Source organism: Trichosurus vulpecula, chromosome 4 (assembly GCF_011100635.1).
Source record: "Trichosurus vulpecula isolate mTriVul1 chromosome 4, mTriVul1.pri, whole genome shotgun sequence".
In the NCBI taxonomy this organism is placed as follows: domain Eukaryota; kingdom Metazoa; phylum Chordata; class Mammalia; order Diprotodontia; family Phalangeridae; genus Trichosurus; species Trichosurus vulpecula.
The window spans coordinates 307,022,678-307,037,071 of NC_050576.1; the positions used below are offsets into that span (position 1 = coordinate 307,022,678).

At 35.9% G+C, this 14,394-nt stretch overlaps 1 protein-coding gene across 1 annotated transcript in view; it reads left to right on the top strand.

Annotated features, from left to right (window-relative positions):
* The window catches only part of VWA8 (von Willebrand factor A domain containing 8), a 391,960-nt gene that overhangs the window by 132,423 nt on the left and 245,143 nt on the right, over positions 1–14,394 (top strand). Inside the window, exons 15-17 of the mRNA XM_036757477.1 lie at positions 5,430–5,598; positions 6,096–6,173; positions 14,161–14,276. Coding sequence (XP_036613372.1) covers positions 5,430–5,598; positions 6,096–6,173; positions 14,161–14,276 — 363 coding nt within the window. The remainder of the gene's footprint in view (positions 1–5,429; positions 5,599–6,095; positions 6,174–14,160; positions 14,277–14,394) is intronic.

Below are 14,394 nucleotides of genomic sequence, written 5' to 3' on the forward strand. Positions count from 1 at the left end.
AAACTAAATATGTTAAATAAATAAAAAAAAAATATCTCAAGCTGTGCTCTTGAGTCCATCATCTCTTTATCAGAGTTGAGTATCATGTTTCATCATGAGTTCTCTAGAATTGTGGTCGGCCATTATGTCTGTCAGATTTCCTAAATCTTTCAGAGTTGTTTGTCTTTGCAGTACGGTTGTCATTGTGTAAATTGTTGACTTTCTTCTGTTCCTTTTACTCTGTATACCTAGTTTTTGCTACACTGCTTTACATTTTTCCCATAAATTTTTGTTGATGGTGAGTTCTTGCCACAATAACTGGAACCTGGGTTTATCACATACTAGGCTACAGTGTTCATTTGCTTCCATATATTGTGTACCTAATTTCTTCCACCAACCACCTATTACTTAACCAATACCAAACTGTTTTGATAATTATTCCTTTGTAGTTCAGTTTGAGATCTGGTACTGCCAGGTCTCCTTCCTTCCCATTTAAGAAAAAAATTAATTCACTTGAGATTTTTGGTCTTTTGTTCTTCCAGATGAATTTTCTTATTATTTCAAATGAATTATTGAACTGTATTAGTTTAAGGAGTTTCCGATATATTCCATTAAGGCAGCTAGTGGTGCAATGGAGAGAACATTGGGCCTAGAGTCAGGAAAACTTGAGTTCAAATCTGACCTCATACGCTCATTAGTTGTGTGATTCTGGGCAAGTCATTTAACTTCTGTTTGCCTCAGTTTTCTCAACTGTTAAGTGGGGATAATAATAGCACCTTTCTTTCCTCTTCCCTACCCTTCTCTACTCCCCCCTCCTGAATGTGAAGGTCCAGACTCAACTAAAATAAAATACATATAACATACACACGTGTGTTGTGTGCGTGTATATATACATATATGAGAGATATACCCACATGTGTAAATGTGTGTCTATATAGACACACACATATATAGCAGGTGTGGAGTAGAATGTAGGTTGAATGGCCTAGTGACTTAACTACTCCTCAATTAAGTGGTAGTTGTAGGGGAACGGGAAAGGCTATAGCTTCAAGAATAAATCATCTTGTTCCACATGTTTAAGAATGCTTAGGTATGTTAGTATATGCAAAATATAAAACAGGCCAGAGACTACAGCAGGAATGTGATGGCTACATTATATTTACACTTGGTAGCACAGCATATGTAAGGATTTTTGGAATTTCAGGAATTATAAATGGTATGCATGTTATTCATGATTTTTTAAAGCTTTTGAAGTAGATCAGGCATACATATTATACTGTATCACAATTAACAGTTGAAATCCAGATTTCATTGCATAAAATCGGTACATATTCATTAGCCATAATGCCAAATGCTGAAAAGCCATGCTATATTTGTTTATTTTGTGATAAAATACAATGTGAAAGTTTTAATTAACATTGCTTCAAGGGTAGTTTTGGATATAATGAAATTGGTTGCTATTTTCTAATCTCTTTATGCGCGTGTGCATATGTGTATGCATGTGTGTATGTGACAATTTATATAAAATATATGTGTATGTGTGTATATTTGCTATATATACTATTTCACATCATTTTTTATATGTCCTCTTTTATCATTCTAAGGAGTTCCTTCAGATCTTGCCTTAATGACTACCACAGATGAGAATAAAGGATATTGCCCACCATGCTCAGATAGATCATTTTCTCATTATGTTCCCTTCCAGTTTTGTTTTTGATTAGTACCTCAGAATGAAACCAACAAATTATAATACTTTATAATTCAGAATTTAAAATTTTAGCATTATGCACAAACACAAAATTCAGTACTTAAAAACAAAATAAAATAAAAACGCCAATTGAAAGGGAACTGATAAATGGTTACATTTACTTTTGCTGGAATAAATTGAAAATATAGGGATGGTCTGTGGAAGAATGGACAATTAGATCTAATGCTTGCTGCCTTTCATTTGTTAGGTAGGGCAGACTTGTAAAGCTTTCTGTTGGTGCTGAGTGCTAAAATCCAGAGACATGGATCAGGACAGCCAACATTGGCAGAATTATAGAAAGGTGGTAGTGTGCTATGACATGGAAGAGCCCAGATCCACTACCACTTCCACCCCTATGACACCTAGAAATATCTGAATGTTTGAAAATGCCTGAAAACAGATACATAAGATGAATCACCTGTAGGTTCCTCCACAAAGAACTCCCCCCCTCCTCTTAAGCCCCCACCTCAATCCTATGGAGATCTTGAGATAGACAGACCTGGGCAGGTGGAAATAGATGGTAGGGCAGTCCTGGGAGCTGGGAATGGGTCTGCTTGGGGTCTGCACCAAGCCCAGTGGTAGGAGAAAGTCCCAGTGAAATTTGTGGCAGTAGTAGCTGACCATCAGGAGGGAGGTTGTAGAAGAGAAAATTTTTAAACATTTCTCATGAAAAGGCCAGATTTACATAGATATATTGAAATGGAAATAAAGCTACCAGAGGAAACATTGAGAAGGACACATTTATTTTACTGAAAGGGAATACATAGAGTTAAAATGTTTACATGGTAACTGAGTGAAAAGAGAAATGTCTTCTAAGAACTCTAATATTTTTTAAAGATTATAAAAAATGTAAAAATGATAGAGGTCCCGTGGGTATTTTTGTTGTGTTTTAATGATTTAAAAAGGAGACAGAAAATGGGAAGGACGGGAATATCCGGCTGGAAAAGGAGAAGAAAAGATATATAATATAATAGAGGTACATAAAATGAAGAGTATATAATTGTAGAGGAAAATGTCAGGGGAATGAGCATTCCATGAATCTCACTTTCATTTGAACCCCCAAAAAGGAAGATTGAATACAGTCATAAACACCAACACTTAACGCACACTGAGAGATTTTGATCTGCAGTCAAATGTGTGGCAAAGGTAAGAGATGACTGGCAGACAGCCTGAGTACTTCACTGGGTATTTTTGCAATGTAAGGAAAAGTGAGGAGGACTGCCAATACATTGGATAGACAGACCCCTGCTGTGAACTTAATGGAAGAACAATAACAAGAATGTTACAGGATATGCAGGGAGGGATGGGTTGCAGGGCCCTTTTAATGGAGGGAGTACAGCATCAATCTGATTTTTTTTTTGTGTATTTTGATAGATAATTTTCATAGATAATTTGACTAGAATAGCGATAAATTTGTGTAACATCTTTATCCTTTACTTTTTTTTGGCATAACCACAAAATTTGAATATTTTTAGTTATTTTGGTCTTTCTATACATTGTACGCCTATTTCTCTATTAATTCTGTATGCCTTGGTAGTTTAATTCCCAGATAGTTAATGTTATCTTTAATAGAACTTCTCTTCCTATTTTGACCCTGTACCCTGTGTTTTATTGGCAGTATACAGAAAAGTTGGTGGTTTTGTGAATCTTTTATATTCTGCTACTTGATTAGTTACAATTGTCTTTACTAATCTTTGTTGATGATCAAATGATCTGTGAGCCCTGGCAATTTTGTCTCTTCTTCGCCAATGTTTATTTCCTTTTTCTTTTCTTACTGCTGTAGCTAGCTATAGTTATATTGCCGTAGCTGTACTATGTAGCTATCGCTGTAGCTGTGCTGTGTCAAATAATAGGCAGTGGGGCATTTGTGCTTTTGCAACCTTGACCTTTTGGGGAGAGAATCCATGTTTCTCTGTAGCAGTTAATATTTATTCTTCATTTTATATACATGCTTTCGATCAGAATGACTATTAGGAAAAAGTTTTATTCTTGTGCTTTTTAGTAGTTTTGGTAGAAATGAATGCTGTTTTGTTGAAGATTTCTGCATTTACTGATGTAATCCATCAAGTCAATTTTATTATTTTGTTGCTAATGTGATAAATTGAATTTGTTTTCCTAGAATTGGACCATCTTTGCATTATTGGTATATATCCAACTACTAGGGAATATATTATTTTTTGCCATTGCTTCTTTATTAATATTTTTATCTTAGTGTTTATTAGTGTTACTGATTTGTAGTTTTTCCTCCTTGCTTTTTGTCTTCCTGGTTTGGATGCCAGGAACAAACTTATCCTATTAAAGAATTTGGTAAAGTACCTACCTTCTCTATTTTTGAAAGTAGTTTTTGTAACATAGGAAATATTTGATCTTTAGGTTTTTAACAAAATTCACCTGTAAATCCTTCTGGACCATGAGAATTTTCTTTGGAATTCATTTATTTGTGATTTGATTTATCTTTCTTAGATTAAGTTGTTTAGATTGTTTATTTTCTCTTATGTTAATCTGGCTATTTTGTGTTTTTAGAATTATCATTTCACTTAGGCTTTCAGGAATTTTTGCAAAAGATTAAATGTAACTATCTTTCTGGTAATTTTCTTTATTTCTTCATAAGAATCCTCCCAGAATGTGTATGAATCTTCCATGAGACAAATATATAAAGCATTCAAAAAACTTTGAAGTTCTACATGAATGCCAGTGGTTTCTGTTGCTTGTTATAAAATATATATTTAATATTGATAATGTTTCATTATCTAGGGCAGGGGTGGAGAACCTGCAGCCTCAAGGCCACTTGTGGCTCAGATGCTTTGGGATCTGTTCTGTGAAGTTTGGATTCAGTCAGAGGGACTGCACTTGAGGACCTAAAGGGCCACATGTGGCCTCAAGGCTTCAGGCTCCCTACCTCTGACCTAGGTGTCCTTAAGCATAATGTAGCCTCCTTGTATCTCTTTACAGTATCTACTTCTTTAATTGTTATTTTGTCTGAAATAGTATTTGCCGCACCAGCTCAGCTCTTCTGTGGTCCATCTGTCTCCCCAGACTTCTGTGAATTCCTCCTATCCATGTTTTCTTATGGGGCCATAATATTCTTTTACAGCAGTATTCTGCAATTTGTGTAGCTATTCTCTAGTCTATGGGCATCAACTGTGTTTTGAAGTCTTTGCTACCATAAAATTGTTGCTGTGAATGTTTTCTTCCTGTCTTAAACCTCTTGGGGCCATATGTTGAGGAATTAGAATATCTGAATTAAGGATAATTTTTAATATGAGAAAGGGACTTGGTATGATGTTTATAAATTAGGTGGTGGTTATATTCCAAGGAGACTACATAGAAAAATGTCTTTTGTGGAAACAGCAGAGAAACAGTATAATATATTTGGGATTTAGGAGTTTCAAAATATAGTTCAAGCTGAGTATGAAGTTGCATCACTAGCTATAGTTACAGAAGTGCAAGCAATAATTCTTTTTTTCCTTTTAATCTTACCCTCCTACTCCAAGTGTTCTGTTTTTTTTTTCTGTTTTGACTTAGTTGGTTTTTCAAAGAATGTAGTCAGAATAAGAATTTTGGCTCTGATGCAGTATAATAATGTGTTTTTCTCAGGCTTGCATCTCCACTAGGAATAGCAAGTTGAGACTTGGTTTCACAACTGAAAAAGTGGGAGGAAAATGTTATATGTGTGTGTTTTTCCCTAAATCTTTCCTTTTAGGTCCATCTATCCCATCCACCCATCCTTCCGGATCATTGCCTTGGCAGAGCCTCCTGTCATAGGAAGCAGCACACAGCAGTGGCTGGGACCAGAATTCTTAACTCTCTTCTTTTTCCATCACATGAAACCCCTGGTCAGAAGTGAAGAAATGGAAGTGATTAAAGAGATGGTAAGGGTTTGTCAAACTGGAGCTTATAATAACCTCTTTAAAAGACCATGCTGTCCTTTTATTTAGGTGCTGTGATGTTTTTGGTGTTATCAGTTTGTCATCTCCCCAACCCTGACACACTTACTCCTACCTTGACTTGCATTTTATGGCAGATAACCCTTCCTCCTCCCTCCTCAGAAGGAAATATTATAAACTCTCCCCCTAATTTTCAGCCAGAGTTTACCCTAGTTAAGCTACAGCAGAAATCTAAGTATTTTAGAGTTACTATGTATTAATTTAGTTAGTTTACATGTTTACATTGGCCATCCAATTAACATAGTTATGGGGCTGTGTGATTTTCTGCCTGTTGTCTAGTAAGTAAGTGACCTATGGTTTCAACTAATCCTGAGTTTGGTGGTTTAGATACGATTTTTTCCTGCTGATAGATGATAAAATGATAAATTCAGCCAAAATTGTTTTACATTTTTATTTTCTCTTTAAACTCTTTCATCAAATAGGTTTCAAATGTACCTCATGATGCCGTGGAGAAATTGTTATCTTTTACCCACAAACTTCGGGAGACGCAAGACCCAACAGTAAGTTTAATTTTTCATGCTTTGCTGTATTGTTGATACAGTATTCTCCTTTATTTTCCTTAAAAATCTGTTTTTCTTTTGTATAATTTAATTTATTGTTATCTCTTGTGTCATTTTGTCCTGTGTAAAATTTTTGTTCCTTAGAGAATTTAATGTTTCCACCTAATTATTTATTGCTTATCTTTCATGGTTGATAGCTTTACACTCTAGCTAACTAGATGAGATTCTTAATAGTTTCCACTCTAGCTCCCACTCCTCATTGCCTTGAGATTTTGAAGTAGTCCATAAAACTACCAGATTTTTGTGCTGAAGTCTCTCATTCAAAGCCACTGTACTGGTCATGTGAAGCAATAGAAAGATGATGAAATAAAATCCTGCGGTATTTCAACAACAGGAACCCTGGCTCTAAAAGCTGGAGTTCTTAATTAGGGGTCAATGAGCTTGTTTTTGTAAATATTTTGATTATAATTGTATTTCAGTGTAATTGGTTTCCTTTGCAATCCTATGTATTTTATTTTATGCATTTAAAAACATGATTTTGAGAAGAGGTTCATAGGTTTCTCCAGACTGCCAGTGGGGTCCATGATCAAAAAAAGGTCATGAATTCCTGCTATAAAGAAATCAAGCCCTTCATTTTGGTTTTTCCTAAGGCTTAAAAATTTTATGAAATGTCATCATGTACCCAGATTAGTTCTGTAGGAAAAGATTTTGGAGATGTGATTAAAAAGAGAAAAGGTTGAAAAAAGTTTTATGTTATTTATCTGTTCTGTTTTAAGGAATATTTATTGCTTTAATTTCTTTGTAGTGATATTATGATGTAGTGGAGAGAGAACTGGCCAGTTAGAAAGACCCAGGTTCAACTTCCCCATGGCAATGTCCTAACTATGTGATTCAGGGAAATTCAATTAAACTCTCAGTGCCCCATGGTGACTCTCTAAGACTGTAAATGACAGAGCAGGGCCCAGTTTGCACTGTTAGAGGAAGTGCCTCATGAGGATCTCCCTTACTGATGAAGTAATGGGTTCTTTAATAGAATAAATACATGTGAATGGAGCATATCCAATAATAAAGCCTTTTTTAAAAAGCATTGATCTCTTAAAATTCACTGAATGAAGCAATTAACATTATCTTTATTGTCCATTTCAAAATTAGACATCGCCTTTACATTTTAGTTTACATCAAGGCTTTCTATGATCCAGGAACATTTTATCTTTCAAACCTTATCCTACTCCTCTCCGTATGACTTATGCTCTTGCTAAATTAATCTGCTCACTGTCCTCCACATGTGCCATCTCTATATGACCTTTGCTCAGATTGTTTCCTCTGCCTGAAGTCTGAAATTACACCATCTAACCTGCTCTCTGAACATTCCTGCCTATTGAATAGCTTCTCCTAAATGTGCACTGCCTCTACCATGAAGAGAGGAAGCGTTGTATAATGAAAAGAGGACAAAATTTAGACTTATTGTACTTCAGTTGAAATCTAAAGTTCTGCTGTTTGCTGCTGTCAGTCATGAAGGCTTGTGGAAAACAACGTCAGACCGTGATTGCCCGGAGAAGTTCATCAGCATTGCACTTCAGGTTCATAACGGCATGCTTGGCTGGGTTCTGGACAATGAACGATGCTCTCACGCTTTTCCAGTCACCAATGGAGTGAAGCAAGGCTGTGTGCTTGCTCCCATGCTTTAGTGAGGAGAAAGGGGTCATCGAGGTCAGCTACCACACTGACAGTAAATTATTTAACTTGAAAAGGCTCCAAACCAAGAATAAACTGGAGGGAGAGTGGGTACGTGATTTTTTTTGTTCACAGATGATTGTGCTCTCAATGCATCCTCTGAAGCGGAGATGCAACAAAGTGTGGATCAATTTTATGCTGCTTGTGCTAATTTTGGCCTAAAAATGAACACAAGAAAACACAGGTTCTCCACCAGCCAGCACCACATCATCCATCTGTGGAACCATCAGCATAAAACTTTTTTACAAATGCACTGATCTCTTAAAATTCATTGAATGAAGCAATAAAATACATTATTGTCTTTATTGTCTATTTCAAAATTAGACATCACCTTTACATTTACAACAAATTGAGTTTTAAATACGGTGGATAAATTCACTTACCTAGGCAGTATATGTTTCATGGATGTACACATCGATAACGAGGTTGAAGCGTGCATTGACAGAACTAGCTGAGTGCTTGGGAGAGAAGAGGTATTAGACTGGCTACCGAACTGGAGATGTGTGGGGGAGAAGAGGTATTAGACTGGCTACCGAACTGGAGATGTGTGGGGGAGAAGAGGAATTAGACTGCCTACCGAACTGGAGATGTGTGGGGGAGAAGAGGAATTAGACTGCCTACCGAACTAAAGAGTTGTGCTGACCTCATTGTTGTATGCCTGTGAAACCTGGACGGTAGATCAGTGCCATGCCAGGAAACTGAATTGCTTCCATTTGAATTGTCTTGGAAAGATTCTGAAGATCACCTGGCAAGATAAGGTACTAGACACTGAGGTCCTTTCTTGAACTAACCTGCCAAGCATTCAAACTCGGCTGCAGAAAGAGCAACTATGATGGGCTGGCCACACTGTCCAATGTATGCTTGCCTAAAAGACTTTTTTATGGAGAACTCCCTCAAAGAAGACATTCACATGGTCAGAAGTGATACAAGGACGCTGTCAAGGTCTCCCTGAAAGACTTTGGAATTGATTGCATGAGATGGGAGAGGCTGGCAAAGGACTGTCCAACATGGTGTGCCTGCGCCAAAGAAGGCACTGTGCTCTATAAGCAAAGCAGAATTTCAAGACTGAGATGCACAAATTTAGATAATTCACATGGCCTATCTATGCCCAACCTGTGATAGAGCTTTCTGAGCTGTTATTGGTCTGATTAGCCACAGTTTGACACATTGTAATTTGGCTCTAATGTAGTGATGCCATTTTGGTCCTCTTCAAGAAAGGAGGACAACAGCCAAATTCTGCTACCTGCATGATCTTGGCCATACAATTTCTCTCAACCATGTGATTATTAAGGTCTCTTCCAGTACAAAATTTTGTGATGTTGTGACATATTCACTGATCATTCCATTGGTGTTAACTTTTTTCTAACAGTTATAATGTATCACTTTGTTTATCACCTCTTTTATGCAGTTACATATTAGTTTATATTATAGTTGTTTCTTTATGTGTCACACCCCCCTCTTAGAGTATAAGATACATTAAGGTAGGAAATAAGTTTTATCTAAATGTTACTTTTAATATTGCACTTGCCACAGTGTCTATACTAAACAGAGCACTACCGCTCTTTCAGGAGAGGCCTTGCATTAGAAACTGAAGAAACTGAAGCCATCCACATTAATTCCTTTTTTCTCAGTGGCATATTTCTTTCATTTTCTTTTTCCTTTCTCTCCCTACCCCTCCAGTTCTATATTTTCAAATCACTTCAGCATCAGTCCCCTATTCTACCATCATTTTCTCCCGGCATGGAGAATGAGATGGCCATTCTCCTCACCAGTACTAACCCCTCTACTTGTGCTCTTGGTCTCATTCTCTTCCATCTCCTCTAGATACTTATCCCTTCAGTTGTCTTCTCTCTCTAATATTCAATTTTTCCTTCTCCATTGGCTCCTTTCCTGCTGCCTGTGAAAATGTCTAGGTCTTCCCTATTCTTTAAAAAAAATTTAATCTTACTGTTACCACAAGCTATCAGCTTATATTTTTTTCCTCTTCACAACCAAAATCTTAGAGAAAACATCTGTCGCTGCTCCTTTCTACCATATCTTCTCCTTTCATTCATTTTTCAACCTCTTTTAACTTAGCTTCTGTTCCCACAACTCACCTGAAACTTCCCTCTCCATCATCATCATTTTTCTGTGGCTAATTCCAGTGACTTTTTCTCTGTCCTCAGACTTCTTAACCTTTAAGTAGCATTTGAAATTGTTGACCACTCCTCTCTTTCTGAATATTTTCTTCTCATGTACTCAAGTGACACTGCTCTATTATAGTTCTCCTGTCCAAACAATCTTCAATATCCTACATAGGAGCACTGTGCATGTCCTGCCACCTATGAGCAGATATACCCAAAAGTTCTGTCCTCTTCTCACTCTGTGTGTTCTAATCACTTGCTTACTATGGATTTTAATATTACCACTATACATATGACATCCAGGTAAGCATTCCCAGGCCTCAAATCCTGATTTCACATACAAGGCCAGCTCTTTATTTACTATGACACAGTATCTCTAGTGGACAATTTCTTACCTGAGTATTGTTTACATCAATCTTTAATTAAAAAATGGAAAATTACAATGTGTTTGTTACTGCTTTTAAGCAATCTGTTATAGCATGAAGGAAATAAAACTAATAGATAGTTGTGAAAAAAATCCCAGAGAAGAAATAGTTAAATACTCCTTCCCTACAGGATATCTCGCCACCTCTCCACAAAGACTTTTAGCTTTTTGTAAAAACATCAGCAAGTCACCAGAAGGAAGAAAAATAAGAAAATTTTTTTTCCAGAGAGAGAGAGAGTGTGTGTGTGTGTGCGCGCGCACGCGCGTGTGTATGTGTATGTGTGTGTGTGTGTGTGTGTGTGTGTGTATGGGAAGGTATTGTTTGAATCTGTAATCCGAGATAATATTAATTACACCAGTAAATAGACACTGTCAACGTTTTTAAAAATTCATAACCATGGCAACTATAGTACTATATACTAAAAATTTCCTTTGTGCAAGGATAGAAACTAATCTAGAAATTTGGTATAGAATTTGCTTTTTTTTGTAAAGTCCTTAGTGTACATTCTCTTGAAATGCCTGAATGCTTTCTATTAATGCCCACATTCGAATAATATATATTTGAAAATAAGGAAACATCCATTCTTTCACCACCTTTGATTTTAAATGCTGATTTTATTGCTCCTTTATTACAAGATGAGTCTTTTTGTTGCTAGGTAAATTTTGGTAAGACTTATTTTGATAGAGTAGCCCAGAATTAAAGGCATAAATAAGTTACAATGTTTAAGAGGCCTAAAATATTACTTATTCCCTTTAGTTTTTAATACTAGCTGTTATTAAAGCGATTCAGCTTATAGTTGTCCAATGAGTGAGTCACTGTTAGGCTTTAGGGAAATACGTACAGATCACTAACTCGCAACTTGTAAGCCAGTGCGTAATACCGTATCTGTGCCGTGAATATAAATTCATGCCTTGGGAATCTAACATACTTACGATGGGGCCTGTTACACGTGAATGCTCCGGTGGGGATTGTTTGGCGCTCATCATCTTTCATTAAAATTTGGGTGGCCAGAATTGTTAGAGTATTTGATCACTTCGTTCTAAAAAGTAGTAAATACCCACATTTTAAATTCATTAAGGCCCTTGTAGAGTATCATAAAGCTGAGAAAATATTGTAGTGCAGCGGAAAGCTTGACAAATTCACAGTCAAAGGATCTTACTTAATCCTGGCTGTAGCGCTGATTACTGTACAGCGCCAATGGTTAAGTTGCTGAATTTCTCTGACTCTAACTTCCTTATCTCTGAAATGTGGACGATGATCCTTGCGGCTTTATTTCATCCCACAGACTTATTGAGAGGAGAGGGCGTTATATAAATTAAAAGTACTGTATTTGTGTAGGAGATCCAGATGTATTAGAAAGAGGGTGGAATTGGGAGTCAGGAAGGTCTGGGTTCAAAAATGGCTCCTGACATTTATTAGATGGGTAACCATAGGCAGGTTATGTAACATCTCTGAACCAAAATTTCTAAATCTACATTGGGGATGATAAAGCTGTAGTCCTCACCTCACTGGGTTCTCATGGAACCTAGTAAATGAGATATGTGCTTCATAAATCTTAGCGCTATGTAAGTAAACTCTCATTTTTATTATAATCATCATTGCCTTTATGACCTTGTACACGTCACTCAACCTCTGAGGTCTCAACACCTTCATCTGTAAAATGAATGGTTAGCCTCAGTTATATCTAGGTTCTCTCAACTCTCAATCTGTGATACCATGATTATTATTAAAAATAAAGAACATATAACATAACTAAATTTATATTTTTGTGCAACCTTACTTGACAGTTGCCTGCTTTACAGGAGTTTAGTTTTTCATCTATAGAGTTACAAAAATTCAATATTTTTTTGTTATCAAGAGTTTTCATTTGATTTTCTTCCTTTTTTAAAAAAAAAGAACACTATTGGATTAGTTTTGTTGTCTTACAGCATTTGTCATGGCAAAATACTATAACTGCTTTTTACAACATTAGAGAATAGTTGTCTTCTTTAAAGAGCATATAATTTTCAGACTGTATTTCTTCCCAAAAATTAGTCCTGGGCCAATTATAATTGGAATGTTAAGAAATATACTGTCAACAATAAACATCACTAATAAACCACACATACAGTAGCTGAAGAAACTGCTATTTTTTACATAATTTTTATTAAAATAAATTTAAAATCAGCCATGTACATTACCATAGATCCACAATCATGTATCTTGAAAAACAAATTGGATGAGGCTTAAATCAGGCTGTGGACAATAACTTTTATATTTCTTTATTAACTAATAGTCATATATTCTCTCTCTCTCCCAGTTGTAATAATATTCCATTAATTCATATGTCATCATTTGTTTAGCCATTCCTCAATAGGTGGATAACCCTTATTTTCTGTTTTTTTTTTTTTTTTTTTTTTTTTTGCTGCTAGGAAAAGGACTGATAGAAATTTTTTCATTCATTTGGGTTCTTTGATCTCTAGTAGTGTTATTGCTGAGTCAACCAGCATGCAGTTATTTCTTTTTAAATAAATTATGCTTCTGCTCAGTTTATTCTTCATTACTTTATGAAAGTCCTCAAAATTGTTCATATTTATTCTAGAAGACCAAAGATGAAACATGATATCTATTACAGAGAAGTGATAGGTTCAGGAATATCTGAAATGAGATATATCTATAGATAGGTACAGATGTGTGTGTGTATGTATGCACACTTACCACAAGAAATTTACTTTCTTTTTTATTATCTCATTTTTCAGTGTTGGGGGAGGATAGGAGAGAGAAAATAGATTTCTATTAATTTTAAAATAAAGAGGGAGGTGCTACAGATGTGAAATGTTTGCATGAACTTCCAGTTGAGGTCACTGTATTAGTAGTTTTACTTAATTCTTTTACTTTGTTGCAAGAGACTTCTCACAAGTGTACACCAATATATGACATCACACCAACCTTCCTGGCATTATTTATGTTTTTACTGTAGTATGCTGGTTAACTCAAATTAATCCCATCAGAGATATTTCAGTCGGGCTAATCAAGTGCCATGTAAAATTTTAGATTATAGTGATTAGAACACCGGCCCTTGAGTTAGGAGGACCTAAGTTCAAATCCGGCCTCAGACATGCAACACACTTACTAGCTGTGTGACCTTGGGCAAGTCATTAACTCCAATTGCCCTGCCTTCCTCCTCCAGAAAAAAATTTAGGCTATATAGGAAGCACTTTTATTTCTGTGGAAAGGAACCAGCATATTCCAACTTGAAACAGCTTGAATCCTCTTCCCTTCTGCTGTTTCTGAACTTAGAATTTCTGAAAGCTATATGTTTTGGATAATTGTTCCCTTTCACAGACAAACCTCTTTGGGACTGGTGCACAGTGGGGTGGAGTGACCATTTTCGTTTATGGATCATTTATCAGGCTTTAAGTAACAGACTTTCTTGTGAAACTATCATTAAATTCTTTATTATTTTATAATATTCTCTCTGGCCTAACAAAAATAGCAGGGTGGAAACAGGGCTTAGGACTTTTACTTGAATTAAACTGAGAAATATATTTTATGTTGATATATTTAGATATTTATGGGAGTTTTAAATTTCTAGTTTGTTTAAAATTTTTATCATTAGTTTTTGCCTTTCCTTTTGAAAGTTGTGAAATATTTTCTCACAAATTGTGGAGGAATCTGCAGCATATTGAAAGAAGACACTAACAAATTCCCTGTGCTTTTTAATAGGCACAGTCACTTGCAGCATCTCTGTCTACCCGGCAGCTGTTACGGATTACTCGTCGATTATCAAAGTATCCTGATGAAAGTCTTCACAGGGCTGTAAATAAAGCCTGCCTGTCCAGGTATCCATATTTTGTATTCTTGTCAAAAGGAAGTCATCTGTGATTTGATGCTGACATACTGGTATAAATTTGAGTGAGTGTCAGAATGCTGACTAAAAGTTATAGGAACTCGGGGTTT